The sequence below is a fragment of the Sphaerulina musiva genome, assembly GCF_000320565.1.
Source record: "Sphaerulina musiva SO2202 unplaced genomic scaffold SEPMUscaffold_2, whole genome shotgun sequence".
Lineage (NCBI taxonomy): Eukaryota > Fungi > Ascomycota > Dothideomycetes > Mycosphaerellales > Mycosphaerellaceae > Sphaerulina > Sphaerulina musiva.
The window spans coordinates 3,453,657-3,469,128 of record NW_016017384.1 but is presented as its reverse complement, the minus strand read 5'-3'; the positions used below and the strand labels follow the sequence as shown (position 1 = coordinate 3,469,128).

General features: G+C 51.9%; 8 protein-coding genes across 8 annotated transcripts; 5 read left to right on the top strand and 3 right to left on the bottom strand.

Annotated features, from left to right (window-relative positions):
• Positions 1–287: 287 nt before the first annotated feature.
• SEPMUDRAFT_39319 (RmlC-like cupin) lies at positions 288–1,104 on the bottom strand (the record flags this gene model as incomplete). Its single annotated transcript, XM_016908741.1, has 2 exons — positions 288–524; positions 592–1,104. The coding sequence occupies 2 exons, from the start codon at positions 1,102–1,104 to the stop codon at positions 288–290; spliced, it is 750 nt and encodes a 249-aa protein (XP_016764261.1).
• Positions 1,105–1,949: 845 nt separating this feature from the next.
• Positions 1,950–3,411, top strand: SEPMUDRAFT_147789 (NPD-domain-containing protein). Its single transcript, XM_016904527.1, has 4 exons — positions 1,950–2,058; positions 2,120–2,381; positions 2,431–2,851; positions 2,924–3,411. Exons 1-4 carry the CDS (start codon positions 2,046–2,048, stop codon positions 3,302–3,304), a joined length of 1,077 nt encoding a protein of 358 aa, XP_016764260.1. The 5' UTR covers positions 1,950–2,045; the 3' UTR covers positions 3,305–3,411.
• A 142-nt stretch (positions 3,412–3,553) lies between these two features.
• SEPMUDRAFT_25974 (uncharacterized protein) lies at positions 3,554–4,460 on the bottom strand (the record flags this gene model as incomplete). The annotated part of the gene is made up of 2 exons (XM_016908401.1): positions 3,554–3,740; positions 3,883–4,460. Coding segments are annotated over 2 exons (765 nt in total), but the record flags the coding sequence as incomplete, so codon positions are not given.
• A 334-nt stretch (positions 4,461–4,794) lies between these two features.
• On the bottom strand, positions 4,795–6,734 carry SEPMUDRAFT_147788 (queuine tRNA-ribosyltransferase). Its single transcript, XM_016904526.1, has 6 exons — positions 6,644–6,734; positions 6,408–6,565; positions 6,253–6,335; positions 6,182–6,191; positions 6,032–6,115; positions 4,795–5,970 (listed from the first exon to the last, which is right to left on the bottom strand). The coding sequence occupies exons 1-6, from the start codon at positions 6,716–6,718 to the stop codon at positions 5,136–5,138; spliced, it is 1,245 nt and encodes a 414-aa protein (XP_016764258.1). The 5' UTR covers positions 6,719–6,734; the 3' UTR covers positions 4,795–5,135.
• Positions 6,735–7,004: 270 nt separating this feature from the next.
• SEPMUDRAFT_147787 (uncharacterized protein) lies at positions 7,005–9,412 on the top strand. The gene has a single exon (XM_016904525.1). It carries the CDS (start codon positions 7,030–7,032, stop codon positions 8,830–8,832), a length of 1,803 nt encoding a protein of 600 aa, XP_016764257.1. The 5' UTR covers positions 7,005–7,029; the 3' UTR covers positions 8,833–9,412.
• Positions 9,413–10,205: 793 nt separating this feature from the next.
• SEPMUDRAFT_147786 (1-aminocyclopropane-1-carboxylate) lies at positions 10,206–11,373 on the top strand. The gene has a single exon (XM_016904524.1). It carries the CDS (start codon positions 10,270–10,272, stop codon positions 11,305–11,307), a length of 1,038 nt encoding a protein of 345 aa, XP_016764256.1. The 5' UTR covers positions 10,206–10,269; the 3' UTR covers positions 11,308–11,373.
• A 648-nt stretch (positions 11,374–12,021) lies between these two features.
• SEPMUDRAFT_106289 (uncharacterized protein) lies at positions 12,022–12,576 on the top strand (the record flags this gene model as incomplete). Its single annotated transcript, XM_016900626.1, has 1 exon — positions 12,022–12,576. The coding sequence occupies one exon, from the start codon at positions 12,022–12,024 to the stop codon at positions 12,574–12,576; it is 555 nt and encodes a 184-aa protein (XP_016764255.1).
• Positions 12,577–13,243: 667 nt separating this feature from the next.
• On the top strand, positions 13,244–15,185 carry SEPMUDRAFT_81598 (AMP-binding enzyme; the record flags this gene model as incomplete). The annotated part of the gene is made up of 3 exons (XM_016910279.1): positions 13,244–13,369; positions 13,429–13,917; positions 14,073–15,185. Coding segments are annotated over exons 1-3 (1,668 nt in total), but the record flags the coding sequence as incomplete, so codon positions are not given.
• Between the last annotated feature and the right edge of the window lie 287 nt (positions 15,186–15,472).

Here is a 15,472-nt window from a genome sequence, read left to right as displayed (position 1 = left end):
TCCCGTCCGATGCGTCGTTACGCCGACAGGACAAGGAGTCAGGAGACACTGAAAGCTCACGAGTGCTTCCACCTACCTGTACAAGTGATACTGTAGGAGCGTCAAGAGACTGTTGGAATGAATGCTGGGGCCATTTAGAGAACGGACTGGAATTCTTGCCAAAACAATCAGGGTTCATTAAGTCGTTAGTACAATTGAAATCCGTCGTGGTCACAAAGGCAACTTTCTCCTTTCCTCAAATCCTCGAAACACGCGCTATCAACACCCTATAATTGCAGATCAAAGCCTCAGTTCCTCTTCGGAATGCCGCACTTCTTCAAGCATGCATCAACACCATTAGCAACATTGGCAGGAATCATGCTGCGGAACTGTTCGATGCTCTCGCCATTGATCGTCTCGACGTCCAGAACGGCTTTCACAATCTCTGGATCAAGGCTGAAGAGTGTCTGAGCGCTCTGCTGGACTCCAGGGTCTTCTGATCCGAATCCAGCAACGAAAGTGGCGTTGGTGCAGTCGGGGTTGAACTGGTAGTGTGCAGAAGCAGTCAGTACAATGCTATCAGACGGCGGAGCCTCCAAAGGGATGACTCACCTCTGTGTGGACTGCTCCCTTAGGGAAAACAGTCATTTGGAACTTCTCCAGTATGTTTGCGATGGGAGGAACTCCATTCTCGGCTACGAACTCTGTTCCTAGTCGACCTTCGATGATGATGTTGATTTCCGAGCTCCGTGGGTGGATATGGGGCGTGTTGAAGCCGCAAGGTCCGAGAAAGCCTACTGTCATGGCTACGCCTGTGCCGATGAGAGCGGGGAAGACTTTGCGATCTGCCTTAACGGTGAAGCCGCCTTTGCCGGTGGTTTTGGCGTCTGTGTTTGCTGGAGGGTTCTGGAAGTCGTATAAGAAGTCCGCTGGGGAGAGGAGAGCGATGCGGTCGACAGCTGTAGGTGCAAGCTCGAGTTGCTGGATCAGACTCAGACCGGAAGAGGAAGAGCCATTTCCTGGGGGACCGTAGCCGGCGTATCCCGACTGAGAATCATGAGATGCGGGTGCGGCAAGAGCAAGACTGCTGAAAAGAATAGTGCTGAGAATGTTGGATTGATGCATGATGAGAAATGTGACTGTGTTTGAATTCTGCTGCTTGTAGAATGAAGTTTGAGTGTAGTGTAGGAGAGATGCTCAGTATTGCTGCCGTGCTTGTATGGAGTCCCATTCGCCTTGCGATGCTCTCTCCTTTATACCATCGCACGCTTCATCAGGCGAGACAACCAATGTGGTGAGCAACGATATTTCGGTCTTCTATGGGCGGAAATAGCTGGGCTGTGTATGTTGGTGAGATCGGTGGAAGTTTAGACAGTTGCACCAACCGCAATCCTCCTTGTGAAGCGGAGGCGGAGTGCGTAAGTCCAGGTTGTTAATGGTAAGCATACTGGCTCGAGTATATTCTTGTGGCATTGCGATCAGAGATCAGCGCTTCTGTGACTCTCGCGTTGCTGACAGAATGATCGGACTTGAAGTGTTGCGAATTGTTCTGATACATTGATTCATCGACTGCATGGCTTATGGTCAGGCATATAGCAGTCCCTCATTTTCGTATGCCGGTACAGTAAGCTGAAAGCGCTGACCTGACGGCGAGGAGGATTTCTGGAACATGTTACGTATTTGGGACGTCCACAATGCTGAGTATGTACAACGGTGTGTAGGTGGCTGTATGTTTGGAGATGTGTTGCCAAAAGCAGAGCATGGCAATGCGGTGTATGCGTATCTCGGAGGTACCTTGATCCGGACCGCTTGGCCACGACTCTGGGCCGGGCCGAAAGACGTTCCGCGTCCGCCTCAGCCGCATCCAAAAGACCGAGGCAAAAGTACGATGTCGAGGCTTGTGATCAGACAAGTGGACGCACCCGCCCACGCTCTCCGCTTCTCTTCTCTTTTATACACTTCATACATTTCATACCTCCTACTCCTCATACACTTCATACACTTCATTGTTCCCCATATCTCTCTCTCCGTCCTTCTCAGCACATCATCGACCTCCAGCCGCAATCATGGCCTCTCCACGTAAGCTGCCACGACGACTTCGGGAGGCTGATTGAACAGAAGCTAACATGATGGTATGCAGAGCAACTCCGCACGGTGACGACCGATCTGCTCAAGATCAACCACCCCGTGATGCTCGCCGGTATGAACGTCGCCGCTGGTCCCAAGCTCGCCGCCGCAGTCACCAACGCAGGCGGTATTGGTGTTATTGGTGGTGTCGGCTACACTCCAGACATGCTGCGAGAGCAGATTGCAGAGCTCAAGAGCTTCCTGGACGACAAGAATGCTCCCTTCGGCGTTGATCTCCTGCTCCCACAGGTTGGTGGCAGCGCACGAAAGACCAAGTGAGACATCATCTATATCGATCTTGTAATTTCTCCTAACCCTCCATAGCTACGACTACACCAAGGGCAAGCTCGACGAGTTGATTGACATTACAATCGAGTCCGGCGCCCGTCTCTTCGTCTCTGCTGTCGGTGTCCCACCAAAGCACGTTGTGGAGAAGCTCCACAAGGCTGGAGTGCTCTACATGAACATGATCGGACATCCTAAGCACGTCAAGAAGTGCCTTGATCTGGGCGTGGATATGATTTGCGCACAGGGAGGAGAAGGTGGAGGCCACACGGGAGATGTCCCAACTACTATCCTGATCCCTGCAGTTGCTAAGCTCTGCGAAGGGCACAAGAGCCCTATGACCGGCAAGCCCGTTCAGGTGATTGCAGCAGGTGGTATCTTCAACGGACAGTCTCTCGCAGCTGCTCTTGCTCTTGGCGCTAGCGCTGTGTGGGTCGGAACACGATTCATTCTTGCAGAAGTAAGCCCATCGACTCCTCTCCTGCAAGACCACGTACTGACCACATGTCTTCTTTTTCTTCTACTACTATAGGAAGCCGGAGCACCAAAAGCACACCAAGAAGCTGTCCGAACGTCGGGCTTCGACGACAACATCCGCACTATCATCTTCACCGGCCGACCCCTCCGCGTGCGCAACAACCCATACATTAACAACTGGGAGGTGAACCGACAGAACGAGATCAAGGAGCTTACAAGCAAGGGGACAATTCCCGTAGAATGGGACATGGAGCGTCTGGGTGATGACATTGACGATGAAACGATGGACAATGCACGACCTTTCTTAATGGGCAAGGCCGCTGCTGTAGTGAATGACAAGAAGCCAGCACGACAGATTGTGGACGAACTTGTTGGTGGCGCCGTCGAGTGGATCTCGAGAAACAACTCGTGTATTGTGAGCAAGAGCAAGTTGTAGATTATATGCATCATGAAACCTTTGCAGCGACTTGTGCAGCTTCTCGTAGCTTGGGCTGTGCCAGGATATGGATGGTAGCCTAAGGCACTCAAGATTTTTGACTTCACCTCACCACCTCGGATCCACAGCTCCACTCATGTCACCTGCTTCCGAATCGTCCTCCCACGTCCGAGTAATGGGCTTGCTGTCGGGCTGTAATGCCTGTGGAATACCACCCTGTTGCTTCGTCTTCTCCTCCCCTTCCTGCTCTCGCCCGAAGAGATCGACAAAGAAGTCTCTGATCAATCGATGACTAGCGGGGACACAGCAGCATATCACACTCACCGCCGACTCGACCAATGACCAGACGCAGAGCCCCGAAAGATTGACCATTGGATCTGTGGCGTTCGCCGCATCTTCGACTTTCGTTGCCCTCATGATGGAGCAGACTATGACACTGTTGAGAAGTAGGTAGAGTAGAGTAGAGGGAGTCAGTCAAGCACGAGCAAGGAAAAACCTGGATCATTGTCCGTTGACCTCGATCTAGAAAGTAAGAAGAAGAAGAAGAAGAAGAAGAAGAAGAAGAAGAAGATACTCACATCATCCCCAATCCAAATAATGCACACACCGTCACCTTCTTCTTCCTCGCCATCTGAAGCCCCACAATTTGCCGAATCGGCAACACCACAATCACCATATCCGTCACAATACTAATCACCGTATTCGCATACAAATACGGTCGATTATCTTTACACTTTCCTCCCGCTGCTGCTGCTGCTGTTTCGTCAATACCCGGCACCACAAGGAGATGTACTCTTGTCCAAAAATACTCCACGGGACGACACATGATGACGGAAAAGATCATCAGCAGCACACTCGTCAACCCCACCACCGCCATTGTGAACCAACACACGAGCCGAAACCGCCGTTGTTGCTCGCCGTGGAAAATTCTCGTGTAGAGTAATAATGTACTTGTCTTGGCTAGGGCCATGACGATCAAGTAGTTGATTTGATCGAGCCAGATGAGTAAGAGGACACTTTCGACTTGTGCTGGTGTGGCGTAGGAGGTGTGTCGACCCAGGGCTTGGTTGGCGGAGATGAGGATCAGGAGACAGCCGATTGTGGAGCCGAGGGCTGCTGCGAGGGCAACCCAGTCGTCGGCGCCAATGTCGGATGAGGGGCCTGGTGGTGTTGATGGTGTTGTATGATGGCTGTTGTTGCTCCTGTTATTGTGGAGATGATGAGAGGAGCGATAACGGGCGAGAAAGCGGGTGGTGAGGAAGAAGATGAGGAGGGCGAGGAGGATTGTTGTGCTGGAGATTATGGAGACGGAAGAATATAACATCTTTTTTGTTTTCTTTTTGGAAAGGGTGAAGGGGCAGGTAGGATGTAGTAGATGTTGTGTCGGAGGGAATGGACTGGTTGGATGATGATGTACTGATAGGATGTAATCTCAACAGTAGTGAGTGAGTATCAAGATCGAGACCGTGCTTCTTTTCTTACCATTGGGGAATGAAAACTAATGTAGTCAGTCGATTGGCGGTTAGCACCATTGTACAGTGCCCTTCCCCCAAGCTTTATATGCTTCATAGTATAAAGAGTCGCCCCCGGATCATCGTTCAAGTGTGACCTTCGTCCACGCTCGGGCAACATTCACCTATGAGTCAAGCCCGATCCTCGCCGTATTCACAGGCGCTTCCAGTAGCACAGTGCTGACATTGGAAATGGAGCGTACATTCGCCAGCTGATCGACGACTCTCTGCGCGATTGCACTAAGTCGCGGGGGATGGCTAGAGTTGATGCTCAAAAAGTCCGAAAATGCATTGTATCTTGGCAGAGTACCTCTTTGACTTCAGTCCTCTAGCAAGTCCACACCAACACCTTGGAGAGCCTCCACCACCCAAGCCGGAAACTTTTCCTTGTCATCAGAATAGAGCGTGCCAAAGTACTCCTTGAGGAAGTCGGGATATCGGTCTTCGACAATGGCAGCCCGCATGCGCCGTACCAGGTCGAGCATATAATGCACATTGTGCATACTCAGTAGATGCGAGCCCGCAGTCTCCTTGGCAGCAGTATGATAAATGTACGCCCGGGTGATACCCAGACCACCATCCACAGGCTGTCGGCAGCAGATGCACTGGCAGCCGTCCGCGATGGGACCGAAGTCGTTTGCGTACGAGTTGTGTCGCAAGTTGAAGACACCCTGATTCGTAATCGCGTTGCCGAAACGAGCGGTGCGCGTGGGCCAGACACAGTCGAACATGTCAGCACCGAGTGCGACAGAGACGAGGATGTCCTCGGGATATCCCACTCCCATGACATAGCGTGGTTTGTGAATAGGCAACATGTCAGTGCATGTGTCTACGACTTTGCAGAACTCCGACTTCGCTTCGCCGCCGCTGAGACCTCCAATCGCCACACCAGGCGTGTTGCGGGCCACCATCTCTCTGCAGCATTCTTTGCGGAGTTCCAAGTCGAGACCTCCTTGGATGATACAGAAAAGATTCTGCGATTCAGGCCGTTTGTGCGCAGCAATGCAACGATCGAGCCAGCGGACGGAGCGATGCATCGCCTCCTTGATACGAGCGTGGTCGGGCGAGGTGGTGGCGATGACATCGTCTAGCTGCATCATGATATCGGAACCGATCGAATTCTGGAGCGATATGGAATGCTCGGGCGTGAGAAGCCTGCACGCTGTCAGGAGCAGGCAAGAATAGTATACGGTTGTGGTGAGCAGGGGGCACTCACATTGGTGTGCCGTCGTGCGGGCTCAGAAAGCGTACGCCTTCTTCAGTGACTTTGGCCAGCTGGAGGAGGGAGACCATTTGAAAGCTGTGATTTTGCATGAATAATGGAAGTCATCGCACAAGGAGTTTCTGCGTGGATTCAAGCACATACCCGCCACTATCTGCCATCTGTTAGCATGAACTGTCCCCAATTCTCTCGTTTTCGTTCGTTTCATGATATACCTGTCAGAATATTGTGCGGCCATGACTGTAGCTTATGTGCTCCGCCGATGGTATCGAGTGTCTGCTGACCAGGCTTGAGGCCTCTATTCAAACTAGCTTAGCCTACCTACTATGTATACCGCGTGCCAAAGCAGGCTGTCCCAGAGGAATCGTACAAATGGTAGGTATTGTTCAGACAGAGGCGGCAGCCCGTCTCTTCCAGTTGCTTGGGCGTGAGGCCTTTGAGCGAGGCCTGAGTGGCAACTGGCATGAACAAGGGCAGTTGGACGGAGCCATGAGGGAGATGCAGTGTTGCCGCGCGGGCTTTCGTGGTCTGGGAGGAAAAAAGAATCAGAACCATGGCATATACCTACTACCACCAGTGTGTCCCAGACGGGCAAAGACCGCGTACCGAGCATCGCGCCAGCAAATCGAACTTTAGCGCGGGTGATGAGGGCTTCGGAAGCATATCATCCTGCTCAGACATAGTACCTCCTAGTGCCTACTACTTCCTACCTGGACATGTAGTGAGTGAGTGAGTGAGTGAGTGAGTGAGTGTCTGGAGTGGAGAAGGAAGAAGGAGGAACATTGATCCGGTGGCCTGGTCTGGCCTGGCCTTGGGGCCTCGCCTCGGGTACGCTAAGACCAGCTGTTGGTTAGGTACTTGTACTTGTAGATCTGGCTTCTGACAACTGATCATTCAACTCTCTCTGATCCATCCTCTACCATGATGACAAGTCGTCTATACCGCTACGGGAACTCGGTAAAGCACAGTTATACCCACCCGCAATACACAACATGAAGCACTTCCTCGCCCTCCCAGCGCTTCTCCGAGGCTCCGTCCTTCTGGCATTGGCCTCTCAGCACAGCTTCAGCGTGCAAGACGACATCTTCGCCTTTCCTCAATACGAAGTCCGCTTTGCAGATGAATGGATACCGGCCGATCAGGTGCCGGCGCGACTCGCCAGCAATGCAAAAGGAAGCACTTCTCGAACGAGCGAGAGGAGCGAGGAGCAGGCGCGAACTTATACACAGGTCGGGCAATACAGACAACAACAGCCGCTGGTCGGTGGCGGTCACGACACCACGATAGCACACGATGATACCGAATACGAGCATGAGCGCATGGTGCTCGATGGTCAGCCATGGCTGTGCCGCATTCCCAAGGTGAAGACTGCTGCTACGGCAGGCTCCGCCAACGAGACCGTGTCGCAGGCCGAACAAGACAAGGAGTTGACGCGCGCCCTTGATCGGGGATGGGAGTTGCTATCAGGCATGGAGGGCAACTGCGTCTTCTTCATCAGTGGCTGGTGGAGCTACCGCTTCTGCTACAACCAAGGCATCAAGCAGTTTCACCAGCTCTCGCCGAGTCGAGGCGTGCCCGTGTATCCGCCCGTCGAGGATGCTGGTGTTCCTGGCTTTATGCTCGGCACGTACGCGAAACGACTTGATGCGGATGACACAGGCCATACACGGGACTGGGATGGAGAAAGTGCACTGGAGAAGAGCGAAGGCGCAAAGAGGTTCCACAGTAAGCATGGTGAGCTAGTCCAGCGTGGCGAAAGCAGATATCTCGTGCAGAAACTTGGTGGCGGCACTGTTTGCGACCTGACAGGCAAGGAGCGCAAGATTGAAGTACAGTTCCACTGCAGCCCGCAAGCAGTGGATCGCATCGCTTTGATCAAGGAGACCAGTACCTGTGCGTACCTCATGGTGATCCAGACACCACGTCTGTGTAACGACGTTGCCTTTCTCCCACCACAAAAGGATCATCCCAACTCGATCGCATGTTCGCCGATCCTTCGAGATGAACAGGTCGCGGCCTACGAGCAGGATATTGAAGCCTTGAAAGCTGAAGAGCGAGAGGTCAAAGAATGGCTGGCTAATTCAGAAAACCGGGTGGCCACTGCAGCAGCCATGGCAGGGATTCCAGAGGCCATTGTTGCAGGAATTACAGGAGCGGTTTCCGAGGGCGCTGTGCTTCCCGTGGGTGATGTCTTCGTTGGCGGGCATCGACTCGTGCCAGAAGGCGTCAAGATAGAGAAAAGTGCGATAGTAGGAGGCGGGAAGGAGACGTACATCGACACACTTGCGGACTCGGAGGGCAAAATCATCAGCAAAGAGGAGTTGGAACGGCTCGGTGTCAGCGACCCCAAGGCGGTCGAAAAGCTGAAGAAAGAGATGGAACAGCTTGCGCAGGGCCAGGCCTGGAAGCTCGACGTCATTGACACACCGCGTGGGAGAGAGTATCGTGGAATCATAGGAGAAGGTGAGGAGGAGGGCGCCATGGAGCAAGATAGTACACAGGAGGATAGTTCGGGTACTGCAAAGGGAGACGGCGTCAAGGCCCAGCAAGGGGAGAAGAAGCAGGGTGGAAAGACGGTCGGTGCTCAGCATGGCAATAAGAAGCTAGCCGGCACTCAACAAGGGAATCAGGGGCAGGCCGGGAAAGCAACCGGGAGTCAGCAAGACACGAAGAAGAAGCAGAAGAAGAAGACCGAGGAGGAGGAGAAGAAGGCCAGCCATGTCCGGAAGCAAGACGACGACGAAAAAGATGATCAGCTTGGTAGTGAGGAGGAATTTTACAAAGATGAGTTATGATGCGCCATCTGTGGTCTACAGACCTCGGAGGATCTACAAGAACGAAGATAGAAGAGCCTCACCAATTTCAATATTGCGCTCGCAGGAGCATGTGTTGCTACTACTATGACAAGCGCGTGCTCGTTCGGAAGACGGAGTGCAAGCCTTGTGTCGGCTGCAGATGTCTGTGAGCCCATCAAAGTCTGTCTCGGTACGCTACCTCTGGGTGTCTGTCATCAAATCCGACGACTCTCCTCTAGGCCGACTCTGCTACTGCTGCCAAAGCTGCTTTCCTTTGGAATCACCACCACCGCAGTGGACTTGGCGAGGTGGAATGCTACCACAAGAGGGTTGAGAGCTGGATTGATTCAATGCAGTAGCCGCGTCGGGATCATACGAGAGAGGAAGTAGCCAGAAGGAGAGAAGTATTGCAGTCATATTTTGCAGCTTTCTACCTGCTCCTCCTCCTCCTACTCCTCACGCTTCTCCCACGCCGGATTCACGCGCGCCCGCCGGTTGACCCTCGCAGCCTCTGACCTACCCATTTAACGCTGCTCTTCATTTCTGTCAGCCACTCTTGCTTCCTATATTGTGAAACCGGGGCTCGTTATCGGGAGGCAGGCGAGGAGGAATGTTGGGGCAGGTCGGCCATTTGGCAGTGGAGAGGAAGGCGGCAGATTGGGAGATCGGGGGAAGGGCGCGGTCGGTTCAGTGTTTGCTCGTGAGGGTGGCGAATTGCGGGCACCATCGTCGTCGGTCCATCAGTCGGCCAGCTACTTTAGTCGATGAGTAGACGAAGCCATGGTGAAAGATGAAGCCGTCGGCGGTGTGGGCGCGGAGTTGGGCTTTCTTGCGTCCGATGCAGAGACTACTACCTCCTGGCGACACTGCGCCGGCTGGGCAGGATGTTCTGCCGTTGCGGTGAGTCAGGAAAGATGTTGTGGACACTAGGAGGTACTACGACGTTTGTATTTTCTACGGGAGATGGTGCCAAGAGGTACATGTGGACGGGCCGGTGTCCTCCCCAAGGTACCCGACCTAAGGTACCTCCTACTGTGGACCCTGCCACCCTGGAAACATGCGCCAAGTACATGTACACACAATTTGACACACACCTGCCGCCATCACGCCCTACCATCACCACACACCCACGTGCAATGTTGTTGTATATGACCAGGTGCAAATGTCATTGGTACGGCGGCACTTGCGCGATAGGCGACCGGACTCCCTGCCTGTTTTCACGCCCTGCCGATGATTCGGCGACTCCACTTGCCGGGTGGACCTCCGGTATGCGGCAAGGTATTCACTAGGTAGCATGTCGACATCAGCTCATATAATCCCCTCCCATGGCCACTACATACCTATATTTTCTCCTCCGCCGCCCTCTCATCGTATTACACTACTGTATAGGCCAAGAAAATCGATCGTTACATTGATATTGACATTGTCATCATCACCATGGCCTCAACACCTCCATACCTCGAGAAGCTCAGATCCATTCCCAAAGAGTCGTTCCTCTTCGGACCATCTCCCATTCAATACCTTCCCCGTCTGACAGCAGAATTGGGGTCCAAAGTCAAGGTATACGCCAAACGCGACGACTGCAACTCTGGTCTGGCATACGGCGGGAACAAAGTCCGCAAACTCGAATACCTGGTCGCAGATGCCTTGTCCAAGAACAGCACGCATCTCGTATCCGTTGGAGGAGTGCAGTCCAACCACACGCGAGCCGTCACAGCAACAGCAACAGCCTCCGGCCTCAAAGCGGTGACCATCCAGGAAAAATGGGTTCCCATCGACCCACCGTTGTACGACAAGACCGGCAACATCCTGCTATCGAGACTGATGGGTGGCGACGTGAGACTCAACAACGAAGGCTTCCACATTGGCCACAAGACCGCCACGCAAGAAGCTTTCGCCGAGATTGAGAAGGCTGGTGGAAAGCCTTACTACATCCCTGCGGGAGCGAGCGACCATGAACTGGGAGGGTTGGGTTTCACGAACTTTGTAGTAGAGATTGCAGAGCAGGAAAAGGCTCTCAATCTCCCCTTCTTCGACACATTGGTGGTGTGTTCCGTCACCGGCTCCTCCCACGCCGGTCTCATTGTTGGCGCTGTAGCAGAAGGTCGGGGACGGAAAATCATCGGCATCGACGCCAGTGGCAAACCGGCCGAGACCAAGGCTCAAGTGGCGAGAATTGCGAGAAATACGGCGAAGCTCCTCGATGAAAAGCTGGAGATTCCCGACGAGGCGGTTGTGCTCGATGAAAGGTTTCACGAGGGCATCTATGGAATTCCGGGGCCGAGCACGATTGACGCGATGAAGTTGGCTGCGAGGACGGATGCCCTGATTACCGACCCCGTGTATGAGGGGAAGAGTATGGCGGGAATGATGCAACTGATTCGCGAGGGGGCGATTAAGGAAGGGAGTCATGTGTTGTATGTGCATTTGGGCGGCCAGCCGGCTCTGAATGCGTATTCGAGTTATATCGAGTAACACGATAGATGGGTTGGTTAAAGCGAGGTTTCATGTGCTCTCAATACCATCTTGGCGATGTGCAATAGCCCCGTATTCATTCGTGGTTGCCGGTGTGTCGTTTTAGTAAGACACGGCTATGGAATATGTACAGCTTTGCTTCTTGTATTTTCTGCTCCTGCCTCGTAAGCTTTCTATTCTCACTCTCTCGTTGCGGTCCTCAGTACTGAGCCCTCGCCATTTCTTTACCTCTGCGATTACATCAATTGGTGACCGTGCTACAGAGACAAATGTGACTGATCGTTCCCAAGAAGCCCGAGGTTTTGCGTCTATCGAGTTTGCTGGCGAAGCGATAATCTCAATGATGTTAATGCTAGGCAGCTCAAATAGCAATCGTTCTTCAGTGAGATAGTGTCATCCGTCCGCTAAGATGGGGCTCGCATCACGATCGTCAACATCTGAACATCAACCATCTACAATAATTTACTAGTCGATGTGAAGATCGATGCCTATTTGCCATTGTCGTAAATTTTGCTTGCGTATGCGTAAAAGTCAGATGAGATAGGTTGACTAGCAAACTACAGCATCAGACTGTATGGTATACAGTAGGCAGTCAGTCTAGGTCACTTCAATTATACATTTACGGATATCAGCTGCCTTGCCACTTCAACACACACACACACACGAGCAGTCTTTCACACAACAGTAACAAAACAACAACAACAATCACCCCAAATGGCAGACCCCGAGCTAGCAACATCGCACACCAAGCGCATCTCTTACGCCGAATACGACTACATGTACCCCTCGACGTCCGACCCCGTCACCAACCCCAACAACAACAACTCCACCACCACCACCACCACCCCAACAGTCCTCAACTTCCACATCCGCCGCAGCGAAATCAAAGAATTCACCATCATCCCTCTCGACAATCTCTCCACAGCCCGAAGCATCATCGCCTCAAAATTAGACTCACTATCCACTTCGCCGACGCGAGTCGTACTGCTCAACGACGAAGCGAGAGTGGATATGCCCGAGGTGTCACTTGACGAATTGGAGAAATTGGTAAGGGAGGAGACGGTGTTGGGGAGTGGGAGGGCAAGACAGTTGTTTGTGATTGTTTATGATTGTGATCCTACTATTTCCTCTACTGGTGGTGGTGGGCATGGAGGAGAGAGGGTGGGGGTGGGTAATTCTTCTTCTGGGTGTTGTGAGGGAGGAGGTAAAATTCCATATCAGGGGAGGAGGCGAGAGGTGCGGTTGAAGGATTGTTGTGCGGTGTTGTGATTTGGAGTTGGTGATGCGTTTGAAGTGGATGGATGTAGTTAAAACTGGAATCACTGCTGCGGTGTAGTGATCTATAATACATCTATCTCTAGGAGGTATAATAATGTCACGTTCATCTGAAGTTATTTTTTTTTTCAACCGATATCGGATGTCTTGGCGAATATCTCTAGCTCCTTTTTCTCTCCTTTCCTGGCCGGGGGTGCTGTCTCCTATCACCAACGGCACAACATATAAAAGATGGGGTTTTTTCCCCGCTGACCCATGTCGAGCCTCATCTTTCACCAAAGTCTACTTATACTCTGTCTATAGGCAGCTTATAGTAGACGACGGCCCGAGAGCCATGCAGATCTTGAGCTCACACGTGCTAGGAATATCCTGAATCGCAGACATGCCAGCTCCAAACTCTCTGGTGCCGACAACCTTCGGCCACCAACCTTCACAACACCTGACGTATTGACGCCATCTATGTATGTACATGCTTACAATTCATGAATTGTTATCTACCTACCTACCTTCCCACACCGCCTGCTTTTCAATATTAATCCATCATCTTGATGCACATATTTGTATCATTCTGGAAAGGCAGAGGGGTGCTTTTATTTTTTACGATAGATTCACTTGGAGAGGCATATCCATTATCCTTGCTTGATCTTATCCTTCCTTGATACTGGGACAGAAGACATCCTCTAGTCACGACGAGCAAGATAGTGGTATCGAAGAAGCAACGATGGCTCCTACAATGGACTTGACTACATTGATCTTCTCCCGGCCGCCTATTGATCCAGACGCACCGGTAGGGAACTGTATCCGTTTTTGCTTATATACAACTACTGAGTTACTAACTCTTTGCAGATTCTGACCGATGTCGATATCCATGGCCGAACCATTACCTGGAATCAGTACGCAACAACCGTCAAAAGCGTGGCAACCGGACTTCGTCAAGCAGGTTTCCAATATCAAGACTGTGCCGCTCTTCTCTCAGACAACGACATCTACTTCTATGTCCTCGGAGACGCCGTAATCGCTGCCGGTGGCGTATTCGGTGCCATGCAGACGTCTGTGAAACCCGCAGAAATTCAGCACCAGCTGCAAGTTGCCGCGGTCAAGTGGTTGTTTGTCTCGCCTCGCTACTTGAGTCTTGCTTTGGAGACTGCGAAAGAGGCCGGTTTGAGTGAGGCTAATATTATCGTTTTTGACCCTCCTGGAACGCAGAAATATGCTGGACCAAGGAATTGTATGAGTCGCTTGCTGGAGACGGATGGGAAAGGTTGGCTTAACCCCAATGTGGGTAAAGATCCTCACAGCATTATGGCGTATCGCATGTTCAGCAGTGGCACAACGGTATGTTTTGTTCATATCCTCCTCTTTGATTATCCCTATTGCTGTGTTTTACGTCCGTGACTGCCATCGTATCAGCTCTGCGGCACACATCACCACATCACATACGAGTATGGAGAGAGAGAGAGACTTCTTGGAGCTGACATGGACATGCCCAGGGATTCCCCAAAGCTGTCAACATATCACATGCAGCACATACCGTCAGACTAGACCGGCCTGAACTCACAGCCGACATGCGCATCACACCACTAAACAACCTCATCGTGATTCCCGTCTACCACCTCACAAGCCTCATGACATGCCACCGCGCCATCATCGGTCTCCAAAAGACATTCATCACCGCAGCGAAAGACTCCGCCGACGTCGTCACCATTATAGATTTAATCCAACAGTACCAAATCGCCAACATATTACTCCCCCCTCGATTCCTCGACCCCATCGTCCAAGTCATCCACTCCGGCACCAGACCCCTCTCAGCCCTCTCAGCCCTCTCAAGCGTCCGCATCGCCGGCTCCGCCACCGATCCTCTTGCCGCAGCCCGCTTTCGAGAGACATTTCCCCACATTGCCTTTCGCGTCTCCTACGGCACCACCGAGCTAGGCTTCGTAGTCCGCCAACCCGGTCCACAAGATTTCCTCCCGGGCTTCGTAGGCCATCTCGCCTCCGACGTCGAAATGAAATTCATCAATCCAGAAACTTTACAGAAAATCCCCTTCACATCGCAGTTCGAAAATGGGGAAATCTGTGTTCGAGGTCCGCAGCTATTCAGCGGATATCATAATTCTCCCGACGCGACTCGAGCGTCCATGTTGCCAGACCCCGAGGGCGATTGGTTTCGAACGGGTGATAGGGGATATGTGGATGCGCAAACGGGTCAATTGGCGATTACGGGGCGCTATAAAGGAATTTTCAAAGTCGCGAATAATATGGTTTCGCCCGAGGAGGTGGAGAGAGTTTTACTCGCGCATCCTGCTGTTGAAGATGCGGTGATTGGACCGATTCCGGCTCGATATGATGCGAATGAATTCGAGGTGCGAGCGTATGTCGTGTTGAAGAAGAAGAAGGACGACGCGGAATCTACAGTGACAGCGCAAGAACTTGCACAGTTTGTCGCTGCGAGATTATCCCAGCACAAAGTCCCCACCGGCGGAGTAATTTTTTGTGAGGAAATTCCTCGAAATGCGATGAAGAAGGTGATTAGAAGACAAGTGGTTGATGTGGTTCCGATGAAGGGCTCGGAGACGTGGATTCAATTATCTTCAGAATCTACCTCTTAAGTAGTAGGTATACATTGTATATCATCGCTTAGACTTATATTTGCTTCTTATCGCCCCCCCTTTTTTTCAAAAAAAAAAAAAAAAAGAATACTGTTATCATCCCTCCCCTCCCCTATCCCTATCTCACACTGTACCTATCCAGTACCAAAAGAAGCCATATTCTACAGATTTATTAGTTCCTTAGTAAAATAAATCGCCCCTCCGTGACTCCGACCGAAGTACTTCCTTAGTTCCGACACGAGTTCTATATTTAAATCATACAATATATTAATCCGAATCTC